The following is a 19433-nucleotide window of genomic DNA, read 5'->3' on the forward strand; positions in this document are numbered from 1 at the left end:
GTCATTCCACAATTTACCACAGTGATATCACCTCAGCATATCTATGGGTATAGTGTGTGTATGTGTGTGTAATATAGAGACAGAAACCAACTGAGAAATGTGAGAATCGGGGTTTGCTTCCCTTCTTTCCTCTCCCATAGATTCCCAACCTACCCGTCCTCTGGGCCTGTTCTTTCGTTTGGGAATATCTTCTTCTAACTCCTCTTCCTCATTCACTTCATCAGCATTTTCATCATTTTCCAAAACTCTCTGTGGAAATAAATAATTAACCATTTTAGAAGAAAAGACTATTGTTTGCTAGAAGACATGCAAGATCAATTATTATTTACAACTGAGACTGTGGTAATGCCCAAAATGTGCTCTTCAGACATAAAGAGGGATACAGTCCCTGCCCCAAAGAGAATACAGTCTCAAAAGGCAGAGACAGACCAAAATGGATACAACATGGAAACAAGAGGTGTAAATAGGAGATTAAAATTACAGTTGTACTAGTTCTCTAATGCCAGAATCAGATCCAAGCATCCCCCATTCCTTCCAGTCAGCACCCTCAAAAGTTAGAGAGTTCCTTCCTCAGCCACCCTCATTTTCCCAGGGAAATGGTTCCTGAAAAATACCAGTCTGAAGGCTGACATCCAAGGACACTAACAAGACAGTGTCTACAGGTGTGTGGGTGGGGTCAGGGAGATTCTCTTCTGAAATGTACTTTTAGAAGCTGTAAATCAACATTTCTTTCCCTAGTAGTCTAGAATTTTTTCCCATTTAATGAAACATTAGCTTCCTGCCTTGCTAATGGACCTTGCAATTAATATCCTTTTGGGGTACCAGTACCATAAGTAGCTATGCAGCTCTATAAATAAGGGATCCTAATGCTGCAAAGTGCTGAGCAAGTGCCACTCCCACTGAAGTCAAGAGCAGTAGCAGCTGCTCATCACCTCACAGAACTGTGCCTGGGATTTGTTAATTTTTCCTGATTTTGTGAATTCTATGCTTGGGGAAAGGTGTCCTTTTTGGTAGCTCTGGAAGCATCCACAAAGCAGGTACAGCATAGGCAATGACAGTGCAAGTTTCCACACAACACTGAGGTAGAGCAAACTCCTGCTGAAGTGAAAGGATTATTCAGTCTTCATAACCCACACAGTCCTTAGCATCTCTGTCAAGGGTCCACCCAGTGCCAATCATGATGTGAGTGCCTATTCTTTAGGAGCAGTCTGAAACCATTAAATCATGTCAGACAGGCCACCAATAAATCATGAGATGGCAACATCATTCATCATGAAATGGATTCAAACTACTGAGTTAGAGAGAATGGAAAGGCTTTGTAATTGGTTACCTAAATTCTGACCTATCCAGTCCCCCTGGGTCATTATTAGTTAAAAGCTGCTACTGAGCCAGCAGAGGCAGAATAGGAGCAGATCATTAGTTCTGAGCCTTGTGTATCTTAGACATTGACTGCTGGGGCTGCAGGGAGAAAACACAGAGAGAAATTTCACTGAGAAGGGATTTAGAATCTGAAGGACCACCTGCACCACATTATTATAATCTTATCGGTTTAAATTTTTGAGCCAGGGTATTGGACAGTGTCTGTCATAGTTTCAGGGCAATTACACCTCTGTTCTCCCTCCACAGTCCACCAAGGGCGGAGACTCGCATTTCACTCCCTCCCATGTTGCCCACTGTTATAAATTACCACACAGCTCTTTCTAAGCAAGCACATTTATTCTTAAAGTGAAAGCATTACAGAGAAAGATATTAAAGAACTTACATGCATGTTAAAAGCTTACCAGAGATCACTCCCCAATGCTAACAAGGACTCTGGTAAGTATCAGTCCTTCAAAACTCATAGCTGGCTTTTCCCTGCGATTATAAATTCATAGCTGTCTCAGATTCAGTACCAGAACCCAGGCTGGGCAGTTCAGCTGTTTCTTTCAACAACTTGGGCCTTTGATCTCCAGTCTCCGAGACCAGGTAATTAGCAGACAATCACCCTCTTCAGGGCATAATCATGACTTCAAAAGACTGGGTTTTTGTGCAACCAGAACTGGGGAAGGGGCATTAACCTCTCCCTAGGCAGCCCTCAGGAAATCCACTTCACACTTACTGTCCCAAAAGTCCATTTTTGGCTTGCACATTTTCAGTATAGTCCTTTGAACTCCCAGGCCTCACAATAATACATAAACTTTGCATTTAATACAATGGATGCCAAAGATACTTAAACTTAATTCAATAAAGTCTCTCAAGGTCAGGATATGCAGGAAATTGCTATATCTGTCTCAGTGTTCCTTAAAAAGTTTAAATAACTTTTAGAGTTTGATGGACAGTCTAATATTTGTAGGGTTTTTGGATTTATGTTTCTCTTTTTTAATGCCTCAGGAGACCATTTATGGGATCAAACTATTGTGAGACCTGATCTTCTCACATAATTTTAGTTCATAGAAGGAGGAAACATTAAGTGACTGCCATCATCACATATTCTTTCAAAATGCACAGAATTACATATATTCGTAGGGGAGACTTCATACTTCTGAAGTTCAGGGGACGCATGGAGAATTTTTGTTCCTTAGGAGATAAATGCTGTGTAAAAATTTGGAAAACTACTTATAAGATCTTCCATTTTCACAGTGCCTTTCAACTCCAGCAACTCCATTCCACACCAGCAACACTACAGAACAATGTTAAGGAGGGATAGTGTAGAATACCTTGTTCTCCAGCTGAAATTGCAGCGTCAATTTAAGATAGGCAGAACAATTAACCACATGTGAGCATGGCCAGGATGCCAGGGCAATGCCTCTAATTCTTGTGAAAAATGCCATGTCAATTTTTAATGAGTGATCAAAAACTACTCCAAAAGATGTTGCAGTTTTCACCCCACTTGAGGCAATGGCTCAACAGTGATCTCACATGGGACCAAATTCTCAGCTCATGCAAATACCAGCTGAACATCTGGCTCATGGTGACCGCACCTGTTTAAGAGGGACAATCCGGTCACAAGCGGAGTGCCCCCCGGGTCAGTTTTGCGGCTGGTTTTGTTCACCATCTTCATTAATGATCTGGAGGATGGGGTAGATTGCACCTTCAGCAAGTTTGCAGATGACAATAAGCTAGGGGGAGTGTAGATACATTGGAAGATAGGGATAGGATACAGAGTGATCTAGACAAATTGGAGTATTGGGCCAAAAGAAATCTGATGAGATTCAACAAGGAGAAGTGCAGAGTCCTGCACTTAGAATGGAAGAACCCGTGCACAGCTACAGACTGGGGATCAACAGGCTAGGCAGCAGTTCTGCAGAAAAGGACCTGGGGGTTACAGTGGATAAGAAGCTGGATATGAGTCAGCAGTGTGCCCTGGTTGCCAAGAATGCTAATAGTATATTGAGCTGCATTAGTAGGAGCATTGCCAGCAGATCGCGGGAAGTGATTATTCCCCTCTATTCAGCATTGGTGAGGCCGCATTTGGAGTATTGTGTCCAGTTTTGGGCCTCCCACTACATAAAGGATGTGGACAAGTTGGAAAGAGTCCAGCAGAGGGCAACAAAAATGATTAGGGGGCTGGAGCACAAAACTTATGAGGGGAAGCTAAGGGAACTAGGTTTGTTTAGTCTGCAGAAGAGAAGAATGAGGGGGGGATTTGATAGCAGCCTTTAACTACCTGAAAGGGGGTTCCAGGGAGGATGGAGCTAGGCTATTATTTTCCTATTCTGTCCTTCCAAAACACTCTTCCAATTCAATATATTTCAATGCAAGTAAGTAATGAGTCCCTGCTTTTCTCCCAAGCCACATTAAGAGCTAGAATGAAAGTTTACTCTCAGCCTACAGTAAGGGGCAGTGCATAGTTGAGACCAAGGAGGGAAGTATGACTCTGTCCACACTTGCCCACCTGCATGGGAGGAGCAGCCCTATGGAGACTGCTTCCTCCTGGGCTTGCCCAAGCTGTGGCTAGCAGAATGTGTAGCCTACGCAGAGGAGTAAAGAGAGAGCCTTGCACATACACACACGCAACCTCCCTTAAACCTCTGCATGGGCACAAAGGACTAATGATGATCTTGTCCTCAGATTGTCCAACCATCCCTACTACCTGCTGAAAGTGAACTACTGTGAACTACTGTGAAAGTCTCCAGTGTGCACACTGAGTCCAACCAAGCTGCACTTGCATAGAAAACAACTGCAAGGAAAGCTTTTCACATGAGCTCCGTGATGAAACTAGCATTCCTAAGACCTGTCACAGCTCAGAGTGTACAGCTGAAGGCACCTTGTACAGAGACTTCTCCCCCTCCTCCCTTTGTAATGCAGTGATGTCAAGACGGCTGTCAATTCCATTGTCTCTGAAGTCTCTTTCCTCAGGCTGGGGATAACCTGGGAGCTCAGATTGCACAGCAGCATCCAAAGGCACTCATAAAGATGCTGCACCATGACTTCTTGTGACCTTGGAAGCTGCTGTAACAGAGTCTTTAGGGCTTTGAGTTTATTAGAACCAGAAAGGAGGATATGAAGGAGGCTTTTCACATAGATCTCATCGTGCACATGGAATGCTTCTTCTTTGGCAATTTTCCATCCCACAGGAAAAAAAAAAGATTCTTATTTAAAGGGATGTAAAACAAGTTAAAAATCATCACCTACATTTTGGGTGCATTAAGGTACAGAGCATCCGTCTTTCGAAAAATCAGGCCCTTTTAACGTGTTCCAAGCTGGGCACTCCAAAACTGCAGCTTCCAAAATCGCTAGTCACTTTTGCAAATGTACACATATATATGTGCAATGTTTCTTCACCAGTGTCACTAGTAACGCTAATCCGTCAGCCTTTACATATGTGACATTTCAGTGGGGCTGCTCACAAGCGTAAGGGCTGCAGGATTGGGCTCCAGAGCTATGCAGATCTGATGCCCGTGATTTTCAGTTTTGCCCTTTGTTGGGTCAGATCCTGGAGTTTCGCTTCAAGTTTCAGGAATGAACCCCAACACTTGAATCTCAGCCAAAATCACCAAGTTTTGCCAGTTTCACGTGATTTACACTAGAAATCATCGATCGATGTAAATTAACTGAGAATGCTGCCTTGAATTCATTCAAAATTTGCCTCTACTTCCCTGAAAGATTTGCAAACCTCAGCAAATCTGGCCAGAGTCTAAGGTTTCATTATGAAAATTGCATACAACTCTCTTCTAATAGCCTCTTAAATTAGCAGGATCCTATCTATACCAGAGACCAGCAACTAGTTTTTATTTTTAATATTGGTAAATGATCAGAAGGTAATCTACTAATTTTTAAAGGGATAATGGCAAGAGGCAAATAAAGTTTTCCCTATCTGTGTTACTAATAATAATGGGGATTATTAAAGATGAAAGAATTTTTAAAACCATTTATGCCGTATGCTTTCTGAAATTCTGTGTTTGGACAAAGAAAACAGACTGGCCAGTATCACTTTTTTTTTTTTAATCAGCAGCTATGGGCCCAATTTAAGATCCAAATCTGGACTCTCCCAAAGCTGGAGGCTGTTTAGATCTAGTTTATGGTTTGGACTCATCTCTTTCAACTAAGTCACAGTAACTGATAATCTCACAAGTACAATGCTGCAGTGCCTAAATTGCAAGCCTTCAAGAAGTTGGCAGGCAGTCCCAATTCTTATGACAGTTTTACTGGATAGTCATACAAAATTTTGAATTTATTTTGAGCATTACAACATAGCATCATGGTTTAATGACATTTGTGGTGCAAAGATATGATATCACTATGGACTAACACAACATTCTGACACAAAGACACAAATGCAACAAGATACGAATGGTTTGGGTTTGGTGAATGAACAGGAAAATCTTCTTAAAGCCAGTCTTACTGTCATTGTGTGGAGACATATGATCCAGCCAACATAAGTGCTCTCTTTTACCTGGATTTCCTGTATAGCGTCTTCCTCTTTAGCATCCACTTTTTTCTCAATCCCTTCCCCCCGCAGCAAGGCTTCCAGTGTGGTTCCCTCTGATGTGAACCCATCTTTCTTCAGAGGCAGATCAACTTCTGAGAAACAAACAAAGAGATAATGTTTATCACCTGCAAACAACTGCACAGCAGAGGGAGAGAAAGGAAAGATAGCAGATTGCCTGGCTCTTAACTCCATTTCTGTCTTGAAGAGGGAGAAGTACTTCTGTTAATCTCTAAACAGAGGATTCATGTCTAGCTTGCTGACTCTGGGACCTTTTCAATTGGCAATGTTGGGGTGCAACAAAGGACATATTATTTTGAAGGGGAATAAAAAGAAAAACCATTCCCATTTACATGAACTCCCAATACTCCAAATGGAAAGAAAAGCCACACAACTTTCTAGAGCAAGTAGCTAAAAAATATTAAGGTCCTCTCCCAAAAAATAGGAAAGAGATTTAAATATATATATACATATATATATATACATATATATATACATATATATACATATATATATGGCACAGTTCACATGACTCTCAGCTGTGTACAGGATCATCTTACATCAGGGGCCAAGAACCAGATATTCCAGGTGTAGGAAAGGGGGAGAAGAGAGATCATACAGTGGGAGACTGCTGAGAATTAATAAAAATAATTAGGGGATGTGCCTTTGAATTTGCAACTATATATTGATCCCCATTTTGTTTATTTAGGTCCAGAGTCTACAACTCTCACATGGACTTCAATGAGACTACTTACATGAATAAGTATTACTCAGCATAAGTAAGGGTTGCAGAATCTGACCCTTGAGAGGAGGAACCTAATTCTAGATTCCCCCACTGCCTGGAGCATGTGCCCTCATAAAAATAACAGAGGTTTATGAGGAAGCTTGATGCAACATGGCACACAGATGAAAGAGCAGACAGTATTCTAGTTTTGAATGGTGGTCAGTGGATTGTGAAACAGATTATCACAGTCAAGAAAATACAGCATGAGTGTTAAAATACATGCAGGGAAAGATTCCATCTCTCAATTCTTTTCCATAGGAGTTTGACTAGAATAATTCCACAGTAGTCTCTTTTTATGGCGCACACTCATTGCCACAGCCACCCTTCTCAAGCCTCTCTCCCTTTCTTCCAGGATAGGTTCCTCTTTCCAAGCTAGTACATTTGGAAAGGAACTAGGAACCAGGACTGATGTTTTACAAATCAGTATCTCCTGTCCTGGTTTCACAGTTGTGTCCCATTCTTTCATCTCACTGTGTGCCCCCTCATCTCATTGTTGTATCCACCTTCTATCTCCTGTCATATACTTAGATTATAAGATCTTCAGGGCAGGGACTGTGTATTTGTTGTGTGTTGCTACACTGCCTAGCACACTGAAACTCTGGCCCCAAGACACTACCACATTACAACGAATGAATTATCATCATCATCATCTGCTGCAGAGAGGTCTAATCTACTTCTGAGGGGAGCCATTTGCCCCTGGAGAATGGTAGTTCTCTGTCTATGTCAGGGACCCCAAAGCCATGAAAAGATGTGGGGTTCTCTAAAGCCAAAGTGGAGGTCATGGGATATGCAAAGTGATCTCTCAAATTTCTTCAAGATAGGGGACATTAGGTAACTGCGTTACCTACCCTCAAATACCACAGAATGGGATAGTAGTCACAGCAAAAACTACCCCATTCATTGAGAGGAAATCTGAGTAGAAGCAATGCAGAACCCACAAACCACTGGGATTTTTCCAAAGAAAATTTCCCAGAACAACTCACATAAGGAAAGCTGGAATACTGAGTTGACCACTTCTCATCAAAGACCAAGCTATTGCATCAAGGTTTCTCCAGAATGGAGCTCCCAACCCACTCCAACCACTGGACCACCTCCTACCAGGCTTCATTGCTTATGGTGCAGGTTCTCCGCTATGATGTTTGAGCTGTAAAAAGAGGGAAACTGACCTGTTAAATATGGGAGAGGGGGTCAGCTTGAAATTCCCTGTATGAATTTCTGGTCCCTCCCTCTCTCTCCTCTTCTTTATTCAATTGATGCATAAAAAGTGAGTCAAATTTGAAGACTAAATTCAGACATTTCAGTGTGGAAGAGAGGGGTTTAGTTCTGATTCAAATGCAAATTTCAACACAGTCTTGACAATGGAGTCACTCAGGCACCTCCATAATAATGTCTCCCTGTGGTCTTGAGTTGGTTTCAATTTCTGTGCTGTGGTGCAAAAGGGCATTAGTATTGTTTTTGGAACCTTGTGGGACTGAAAACTCCAACTGGCCAGTTTGCAAGTGAAAGTGAAGCTTCAAGCAAGGTCAAGGGCATCAGTAACACACGTGTCTTCATGCTGACAAGCTACATCTGTCTCTGTATTCCGATACACTCAGCAATCAAATGCACCGGAACAGGGAATTGGGGAGGGAGTTAAACAAAATCCATATAAAATCTTAAACCAAGAACATAAAGCAGGGCCTGTATGTTACAGAGAAATTGAAAATTAAACCAAACATTGAAAATGCAGGGGATTAACAGCAAGGAGGGCAACTGCCTTCTAAAAACACACTTGTTTGCTGTGGTGCTGCTACTTTCTACTGCTACTAATACTCAGCCCTCTTATAATACTTCCCATCCAAGGATCTCAGAGCACTTTCTAATTTTTAAACTTCCATCCCTCTGCAAGGTAGGTAATTATTATTAGCCCATTTACAAATCAGGAAACTGAGGCACAGAAAAGTTAAATGATTTGCATGAGATCACACCAGAAGTGAGCAGGAGACATGGGAAAAGAACCCAAGACACCTGATTCTGTGTGCTAACCACTATCCCACTGCTTTCTCTCCTCTTTTAGTACCTTCATAACTTCACCTTTCTGAGCCATCTTAGCATCCAAAATGTTCAGTGCCTCATGCCTGGAGCACGTGGAGACAAAAAGTAGGAGATGGTCCACATAGCTTACTGAGGACACGGAATGAAGCCTCATATTATCCAATATTAACACCTTCATAACAATTTAGTTGACCTTAAAAGAGCTCTGAAATGAGCTCAGGCCAATCCTTCCGGAAGATAGATAGTCAGTATGATCCAGCAAATGTATGGGGGCCGGGAAGTGAGAACAGGTTGGACTCTGACTTCAACTGCCAATGACCCAATTTTCCAGTCTCAACTTGATTACCCAGCCTGTGGGCTTGCACTACTAATGGTTTTATCCCAGTTAAATTCTGCCGGATTTTTCCATAAAGATTGGCAAACTGCAGTTTTTCCCCTCTAGCTCTACCCAAAGGGATATTGACAAGTAGATTTAGGCCCCAAATTTAGGTTTTGTGGGGAAAATAAGGGCCTTATTTACGAACACAGGAATTGCCACAGTGGATCAGACTTGAGGTCCATTTAGTCCAGTATCTCTTCTCTGACAACCTCACACAGCATCTTCAGAGGAAGATGCTTCAGAGGAAGGCATAAGACCCCACAAGAGGCAGACATGGGATTACCTGCCCCCCACATCAGCTGTCATCCTAATCTCTAGTAAAGTCCTAAAATATGAAGTTTAATATCCCTTCCAAAATTTTTGTTATCATGAAAACTCTGGATATTCCTATCCATATAAATGTCTAATCCCATTTTTAATCTTGTTAAATTCATGGCCTCAACCCCCTTCCAGTGACAGTGAGTTCCACAGTTTAATTACACCTTGTGTTAAAAATTATTTCCTTTTCATTGATTTGAACTTTTCCACGTTTTACTTCATTCAATGCCCATTTCTTCTTGTGCTATGAGACAAAGAGAATAGACACTCCCTATAACAGTCATTATTTTATATACTTCTATCACATCCCTTTTTATTTACCTCCTTTCTATGGTAAACAATTTTTTCACTCTCTCTTCATGTGGGAGTTTCCCAATACCTCTTATTCTCGTTGCTCTTCTCTGAACCCTGTCTCATTCTGTGATACCCATTAGAGATGGATCAATACTGCCCACAGTATTTCAGATAAGGCTGCACCGTTGCTTTATGTAAACGCATGTATGTCTCCATATTATTCACCATCTCATTCCTTATGCATCCTATCATCTTATTTGCTTTTTGACCACAGCTGCAAATTGAGCAGAGGTCAGCATTGTGCTGTCTACAGAGATGTCCAGGTCCCTTTCCTAAGTTAATGTAGAACCCTAAAAGTGTACAAGTACTTCAATTTTTTCCTTCTAATGTGTTTTACTTGGCATTTCTGGACACTGAATTTTATTTGTTATCATGTTGTCTATTCATCTAGGTCTCTCTGAAGTTCCTCACAGGAACTGGAGAGGCAGCTGGTCCACACCACCCCTTAAACTGTTGGTTCAGAGCATGATGAGAAGGGTGCAGGTGCAGCCCAACAAACACTTAGCAAAAATCTTCCAGTCTCAGGCAAATGGAGCACATGCATACCCACAATGAAATATACACAGGGACCATCAATTGAAAAAGAGCTTTATGTCATCTGCAAATTTTACAGCCTCACTACTCACCCCCCTTTCCAGACTGCTTAGATAAGGACCTAGCACAGAACCTTAAGGAGCCCTGCTGGTAGCCTTTTGCCATGATGAAAGTTGACCATTTAATCCTACCCTTAGCTTTCACCTTCCTAGAGAGTTTTTGATTGATGACAATACTTTGCGTCTCACCCATTGACTACTTATTTAGTTTCTTTGGTAGCCTCTTATGCAGGATCTTGTCAAAGGCCTTTGGAAGTCTAAGTAAGTTGTCAACTTCTTCCCCTTCTTCCATTATTTTACTACTTCCAAGAGATTAGCGAGACATGATTTTCAGACACCCTACAGGTTCGATCTATTATATCATCATCTTCCAGGCTCTTTGTCTCCTCCCATAAGGCAGGTTTTCCATTCCTCGGATCATCCTCGTAGTCCTTCTCTGCACCTATTCCAGTTTGAATTCATCTTTCTTAAAACATGGGAGACCAGAACTGCACACAGTATTCCAGATGAGTCTGACCAACGCCTTGTATAAAGGTACTAACTCCTCTCTATCTCTACTAGAAATACCTCGCCTGATGCATCCTAGGACTGCATTAACTCTTTTCACGGCCACATCACATTGGCGGCTCACAGTCATCCTGTGATCAACCAATACATCCAGGTCCTTCTCTTCCTCTGTCACTTCCAACTGATGCGTCCCCAGCTTATAGCAAAAGTTCTTGTTATTAGTTCCTAAGTGCATGACCTTGCACTTTTCACTATTAAATTTCATGCTATTTCTATTACGCCAGTTTACAAGGTCATCCAGATCTTGTTGTATGATATCCCGGTCTTTCTCTGTACTAGCAATATCTCCCAACTATGTGTCATCTGCAAACTTTATTAGCACACTCCCACTTTTTGTGCCAAGGTCAGTAAAAAAAAGGTTAAATAAGGTTGGTCCCAAGACCGATCCCTGAGGAACTCCACTAGTAACCTCCCTCCAGCCTGACAGTTCACCTTTCAGTATGACCCGTTGTAGTCTCCCCTTTAACTAGTTCCTTATCCATCTTCCAGTTTTCATATTAATCCCCATCTTTTCCAATTTAACTAATAATTCCCTATGTGGAACTGTATCAAATGCCTTACTGAAATCTAGGTAAATTAGATCCACTGCATTCCCTTTGTCTAAAAAATCTGTTATCTTCTCAGAAAAGGAGATCAGGTTGGTCTGCACGATCTACCTTTTGTAAAACCATCTTCTTCTGACACCTCAATCTCTCGGAGTACCTCAACTTTAAAACCCCCCAAAATTGCTACTAAAACTAATATGAATAAAATTTTTCATGTTTTTAAAATAGAAATTTCACTACATTTTTATCTATAAATCTCCTCACTGCTGGAATTTCAAATGCAATAACACCTGGCTAGTACATGAGATACAGGAAGCAAACTTGACCACTCTATTTTCAATGTCAAAGCTAAATAAACTACAAAAACACTTTTTTAAAGTCTTTTTTCAGTTTTAATTAACTATGATATAACTGGTGACACAGGGTAAAGATTGCACACACACACACACACACACACACACAGATAGACAGATTTTAACTTAAATTTCTGATTTTTAACTCAACTGTGTCCCTTTCATAGTGATTAAATGAACATAGATATTTTTGTTCACTAGCTAAATGCAGCAACCTCTATAAATGTCAAGGTCCTTACACTGCACTCATTAACACAGAATCTTACAATTGTCCATGTCAACATCACTCCAGGATGTGTTCGTTAGTGAACTTGCTGTTTCTAAGAGAAGCACATTTTTATAGGTCCTACAAAATGATGGTTTTTTAAATATCCATTTTTATCAATACAGCAGTATGTTCCACCTTTAAATATGCACAATTTAATTCACAATGAATTGGGGACTAAACAACTTCAGAGTGCCTCCTCAAAATACAAATTAAAACAACCTTCCCTTTTTCTAGACAATGTAATATATTTGTTTCACAATGGATCATTTCCATCTCCACGGTAGCAGCTGCCACCAGAGCCATCATCTCTGTGCACTCATAAGCAGCTCCATTTCCAGTTCTAATTGAGAACAGAGATACTTATTGGGTGAGTTCCAGTATGATCCATCACGCCAGAGACAGTTACTGTGCAAACCAAAGCAATCCAGTTTCCAAAAACCCTCTTAGACAAACAGTGACTACGTTACATGGATTCTTGTGTTTTTTATTTTGGTGCTCTCTCTCTAAAACTTAAGAATCACCAGAGGAAACTATATACTAAGTGCTGTTTAACATAGATAAATCCAAAGCTGTAGCTTTAATAGCCACAACCTCTTTAAAATTATACAGGTGGCCTAAAAAAGCTACCTAATTTGCAGCAAAGAGATCTACCACTGGGTGAATGCAGCCACTAAGCTCATTAACAAGATGTGGCAGGGATGTGCCTGAAAGTGTAAGACAGTGTCTCAGTGAGCAATTAAATCCCATGTCACTTTAAAATAAAATTCTATCAGTGTCACAAGAGTGTGCAGCTCCAGCTCCTCTGCTGTTTTCCACCCCCAGCCTTTTATTTATCCCGGCATACTGGGAACAGTGGAAGTCACAAAGTTTATAATAAATATGCCATATAAAAACCAGAGTAAGCCTGCTCTTCTTTTGGGAAATATGCAGAAAGAGAAGCTGTCTGTTAGCTGTCGAGTTTGCAAAAGATACCATCTTTTGGGATGGTGCTCCCTGCCAGCAGACAGAGTGCCCCAGGGGAAACGGTGGTGAAAAACCCAGACAACAGCATCCATCCATCCATCATATGCTCATTTCCAAGGCACAAATATAGCATTAGTGTGCAAAGGGGTGGGGGAGGAACACTTTAAGAAGAAACAGAATACAATGCTCTTGCTTGAATGGCTGGATTTTGTAGCTGTTTTGTGCAAAACAAGTGAACACAGTATCCTTTGCTTGCTTGTTTGTTTTTTGTATTTGTGGTAAGTCTAGTGATTATCTTATTGTTCTTGTATTGGATGGATTCACAGCAGTGAGTAGAATTGGCTATACTGAGGGAGAGCAGGTACTCTGCAAGCTTCCTTCTACACACGTCTGCCAATGCAACTCAATCCCGATCTCCAGCAGCTCTTTCCTATTCGAGATCTGTACCTCCACACAGCTCTGCCAATGCACCAAAATCCTACACTGCAGCAATCCCTGTTATTCCAGTTCTGGGTGCACACACATCATTGCCATTGTGCTTCACTCCCGACTCTCGGCACCTTCTGCTGTGTCAACACCCACTCTACCTCCGCTACATTCTATTAATGCACCTCACTCCTGACCTGCAGCATCCCCTTCTATTTCAGTCCTGGAACCTACACCCAGTTTTGATCATTCACTCCCACCCTGCTCCACACCACCTCCTGCTAACCCAGTCCTGGCCTCTCCTGAATAGACACTGACAATAGTACTGAACTGTGCAGTGGGTTAGTAATGAAAACAAATATCTTCTGGGACTAGTTTGAGACCATCACATTCATTTCACTTCTGATCTTAGACAGATTGGAAAACGCCAGGTCTCTAGTGGAACTGAAAGGCTACTGCATTAAGCCATGGTTGTTCCCTCCTTGCCCAAATGTCCTCACATCTAAGGGCCTGATTCTCCTATGTATCAAATGCCCCTTCCCACAGCTCTAGCAATGTAAAAGCAGGTCACGGGAAGTGATTATTCCCCTCTATTAGGCATTGGTGAGGCCGCATTTGGAGTATTGTGTCCAGTTTTGGGCCCCCCATTACAAAAAGGATGTGGAGAAGTTGGAGAGAGTCCAGTGGAGGGCAACAAAAATGATTAGGGGGCTGGAGCACAGGACTTATGAGGAGAGGCTGAGGGAACTGGGCTTGTTTAGTCTGCAAAAGAGAAGAATGAGGGGGGATTTGATAGCGGCCTTTAACTACCTGAAAGGGGGTTACAGGGAGGATTGGGCTAGGCTATTCTCGGTGGTGGCAGATGACAGAACAAGGAGCAACGGTCTCAAGTTGCAGGGTGGGAGGTCTAGGTTGGACATTAGGAAAAAGTTTTTCACTAGGATGGTGGTGAAGCACTGGAATGGGTTACCTAGGGAGGTGGTGGAATCTCCATCCTTAGAGGTTTTTAAGCTGAGGCTTGACAAAGCCCTTGCTGGGATGATATAGCTGAGGTTAGTCCTGCTTTGAGCAGGGGGTTGGACTAGATGACCTCCTGAGGTCCCTTCCAACTCTAATATTCTATGATTCTATGAAAAGGGGCTGAGTGTAAATAAGAATCAGGCCCCAAGTCACCATTAGGGAATGGCAAACCTGTCTGTGAACTAATCCTACTAGTAAGTTTGAAGATGTATGGGAAGCAATATCTGTCTATGATATCCCTCTAGCAACAAACCACCCTTGGTGTGGTGAATGGATTAGTGGATTTTCCTCCCTCACGTAAAAGTTCTCTGCAGGGGCAAACTGGTGCTGTACTCCATCCCTATAGGATGCCAAAGATAAATGACTGTGGGGTCCACTAATCCCTAAAACAGACCTCACTAAATAGTTTTTCTAACTGTAAAGGCCCACTGGGGCTTTCCTTCAATTTATGTCCCAAAAAGCACTGGTGGATTGGCAAATCCCAGTGCCTCACTCCTTCCTTCCCTGCAAAAACTACCAGCCTTGGAGGAAGAGAGAGTGAGTGAGCAAGTGAGGATTTGTATGTGCTGTGGGATCGTGCAATTCCATGGTACATTCTGGGCAGGGCTGATACTAGACCAAATGGCATCCTAGGCAAGGAGCATCTTCAGTGTGTGTCCCCCACCCCCATTTGTTAAACTTTTGAATACCTTATTTTGTATTGCATTTGTAGCCCATTTCATGAGTTTGATGCATGATTTGCAAGCATGATTTATCCCTGTCATATAAGATGATAAATTTGCACACTAAATCTGTATTTATTCATGCCAAATATAAGCAAATAAAAATTGTTTCCTCTAAGCTTTAATTTTAAGAACAACTGAAATGTACTATTATCGAGAAATTGAACTGTGCATCAACATTGGGTGGACCAGTATTAAATAGTGTTATAGTAGGTAACAGCCTTAGAACGTTAACCCTAGTCCTTTAGTTCAAAAGGTCGCTTTTCTCACCTTTGCCCTCACAAACTGAAGCACAATGTCAGAGAGATTCAAAGACTGGCTTTCACTTCACTTCAGTTCATTCTTATATCTCACTGATTGACTGGCTACACTCCACCCCTTATATACCCACAAGAGTATGGCTGAAAATATTCAAGGAGGTTCGAGGAAAATGTAATTCTCAGAAAGTCTGGAAGGTTCCATGAGATTCTACAAAAGTCTAGAACATTCTAGGCGATTAGTGAAAATGAATCCACATACAGAATACCTGAAACATTTTACTTCAAACATTCTATTTTCCCTTTTGTCACTTACAACAAAAACAGCACCCCGAGCCTGGCGCCCTCCATGCCCAACACCCCAGGTAGTTAGTTGCCTGGGTCACCTGCCCCTAAACCTGGCCCTGACTCTGCAGTTCTTCAAGGCCCAAGGGAAGGACTACTGGATGCCACTAGCACCTACTTGGAAGTACATCACATGTGGTTACCAACAAAACGGGAGAGAAACAGGATTGCAGGGACTGGTAATAGTCCTCAGAATGTGGTTAAGCATTGTAAAATTTGCCCGTCACTAATCTGTGTACTTTACAAGCAGCATATAATGGACTAATCTGTACTAGACATCACAGTAAAGCCCTCGCATTGGTTGTCTCTCAGAAGTAATTTACACGTTTATTTCTCAGCACAAATATAAATCAATGGCACATATAGTACATTGTACCTGCTTTTCAAAGACTGCAAAATTACAATACCTGGCTAAATTCTGGAGCAGATAATTTCCCTCGGGTCATCAAATCCTAAAGTAATCTCTCCCTCTATTCTCCCATCCAATACCATTGTTCTAATTTCTCAGTCTTTGCAGTTCATGCTCACTCTTTAAATAGCATCCTCTATAAGTTTACAAGACATAATGCAATTCTCTCTTTCACAGCATCAGCTCATGTAACAATTATATTATAGTATTCCGGGAGAGAGATTGAGAGAGATTACATAATTTCTACATTTGACAGCAGTCAGTAATTCAGGTGGTACAGTGCTGTGGAGATAAGTGTGATCTAGACATCTGAGCAGTGGACTGGGAATCATGAACCACCAAATTCTAGTCCTGGCTCCAGTGTCAATGCTCTCTGTACCTCAGTTTCCTCATTTATTAAATGAGAATATAACGACATACCTCCTCAGGGAAAGATGGGAGTGTTAATGGAATGTGCTAAGTATTATTACAGTTTGCTAAAAAATGTAAGTTTTAGATTCTCCTAAGGCAATTTGTGGGATCTCTGAGACTTTGCAGGGCTTCTATAATACCCCATTGAAGGCCCTAGAGAGCTTGTAGTGAGAATTCCCCCTATTTTAGTCAGATCCAATGCATAGTCAGCAAACTGCACCACAGAAGTGGGGCAGGTCCTGGGCACTGTTGCAATTGTTGCTAGATTGATTGCTTTAAGAAAGTTTAATTGACATATTCTAGAGGCAGGCGGGTTGTGAAGAGGAATTTCATATGGGACAGGGAATTGAGCATCTTGGGTTCTATCTCCAGCCCTGCCATTGATTTGCTGTGTGATCCTGAGCGAGTCACTTACGAAGTGGGTTGCAGCCCACGAAAGTTTATGCCTGCAGAAATTAAATTTGTTAGTCTTTAAAGTGCTACAGGACTCTTGTTGTTTTCACTTACCCTCTGTGTGCTGTATCATAGAAATACCCCTCACCTACCTCACAGGGGTGAGGTGAGGCTTGTTTAGAAACTTGCAAAGCACTCAGCTCCTCAAATAAAAGTGTCTATAAAGTGCAAAGTATTATTATAGCTGCTTGTGAAGGTTTAAGCCGTTTTTTCAGTGAAGAAAAAGAAAGTGCAAGTTTAGTGGACGTTATTTGCACACACCACAGATTTTAATGGTCAGTTTATAACCTCTAAGAATGAGGATACTTACTTACATTGGTAAAGCTAGACAGATAGAGATATGTAATTGCAAAGTATTATTACAAAGAGGCACACATGTAATGCAAACATGGATATAGCCTTCCCAGAGGTGCCAATAAGTGTCTTTCTGGCATTGGGAAAGAGCACAACAAATGCAGCCACTGATCTGCTGTCACATGAATATGAAAAACTCCAACAGTCCCATAAAGATTTGAGATAAAAAGGTGAACTCTAGAATTAATACTGAAATGTGTAAACAGGAAGATTAATGGCAGCAGAGAAAATGCAGATGGTGAAATACAGCCTGCAGGTTCAGCAAGCCTGAGAGTGAGTGCGGAGGGGGAGAGAGAAGAGGCAAGGGGGAAACAAGGTGACGTTCAAAGGCACTAGAATGCCCTCCAAAAGGCCAGCCAGAGGGCAGCTCTGGACACAGATGGTCCATCTGGGGTAGGCAGGCTCATGCTAACATGACAGTATTTACTTTTTGAAAATTGGCAGGGAGGTGAGAGGGCCAGAAGCAGATAAAGGTGACTATTTGTTCAACGTGCAGATAACTGAGTAAAAATAGTGGCAAATAGGAAGAAAATGACACAGAGAGAGAACACCTATTTTTAAAAGAATGTACGAATGAGAGAGTGAGAGACCCCAGCAGGAGCTCACTGTAAGGAAGTTTCCATGCTCAGCCGGTACATTGGGCCAACAATAAAAATAGATTCTTTCCCCATGCAAAGGTTTTCCCCCAGGCTTTATTCTTGAGGTTTAGGGTAAAGAGCTCAGAATGAAATAAACAAAAGGGTTTTAGATAGTAAATAGTCAAAAAGCCCAGCTCACACTGCAACCCTTCCCTCCAACATCTCGACATGGAGTTCTGACTCCTCAGAGACTCCTCTGACTACCCAATAGTTGATTTTACAGAGTTCCCTCGCTTTCTTCTCATTGCCTGAATGGGCCTTCAGCTTCCAGCCAGGCTTCATTACTCCATCCTGTGCACCTCTGGAAGAGATGTACAAGGTTTTATAACTCTTTGCTTGCTAGTAGAGAACTGGAGACTGGCAGCAAGGCCTCCCTTACCCCACTCTGATATAAGCATGGCTTAAACAGGCTCCCATGGCTTCTTCCTCTCCTATTCCAGGAGAGCAATCTTTCTCCAAAGCATTACCTGTGTTCATCCTTCAGAAAACAAATAAACTTTCTATGATCCACTTCCTATTTTCTACCAGAAACCAGTCCAATAGCACTGGGGAAATCACCCACCTTTCTCTCTGAGCTCCAGCCTAACAAATACACGAGAAGAATAAGTCTAGACTATAGAAAGGTGCTGACTTTTCTTTCCCATGGGCTCCTTTCTTATTCCCAGGGACAATGTTCTCTGTCATCAAAGCACTTTTATAATACACCTGGAGTGTCAATGAAAATGCAGCTATCTCTAAGAGTGGGAGGCCAACAGATGGCCACGGTACATAGTATAACAGTTTGGGGAAGGCAAAATATTGGCTAAAGACACCAAGACAAAATTCCTACTCTTGAGACATTCCCTGAAATCCTTCAATGTCCATTCAGAGCAGACAGCAACTCAATATTTAAGATCTTTTCTGAAAGACCTTCCCACCTTAAATTGCACTGAACCCAAATGAAAAGATGAAGGGCTAAGTTGCTCTGAGAGGGTTTGAATGTGACTTTCTCTAGGGAATCTGACTCAAGCCTGATGTTTAGATCATTAGGGCCAACCTGGAAAATTAAAAAGTAAATGTATTCACCTATTTATTAAATGCATCCATCTATTTATTAAATGCATCAATCAAACATCATTTTGGTCAGCATGTAATGTGTTTAAATTCACCAATGCCAGCTCTAAAAGGACCCCTGCAAAATATGTCAAAGATGTAGTCATCCCTCACCTCCCACCCCCACATAAACACCCTGAGGCAAAAGCCAGAGGAAACAAATAGACAATCCTATTACACTGTGCCCTGAAGGTCAATAGACTCTGGCTCTGTCAGTCGAGTAGGGTAGTGAATTCAGGA

The 19433-nt window shown here is 41.7% G+C and overlaps 1 protein-coding gene across 1 annotated transcript in view; it reads right to left on the bottom strand.

The window, feature by feature from the left end:
• The window catches only part of DPF3 (double PHD fingers 3), a 105446-nt gene that overhangs the window by 66605 nt on the left and 19408 nt on the right, over positions 1-19433 (bottom strand). The window contains exons 4-5 of the mRNA XM_067558113.1: positions 5876-6003; positions 154-249 (exon numbers count right to left, since the gene is read on the bottom strand). Coding sequence (XP_067414214.1) covers positions 154-249; positions 5876-6003 — 224 coding nt within the window. The remainder of the gene's footprint in view (positions 1-153; positions 250-5875; positions 6004-19433) is intronic.

Source organism: Emydura macquarii, unplaced genomic scaffold (genome assembly GCF_026122565.2).
Source record: "Emydura macquarii macquarii isolate MOO-44397 ecotype Brisbane River unplaced genomic scaffold, CSIRO-AGI_Emac_v2 contig_1876, whole genome shotgun sequence".
Classification (NCBI taxonomy): Eukaryota; Metazoa; Chordata; order Testudines; family Chelidae; genus Emydura; species Emydura macquarii.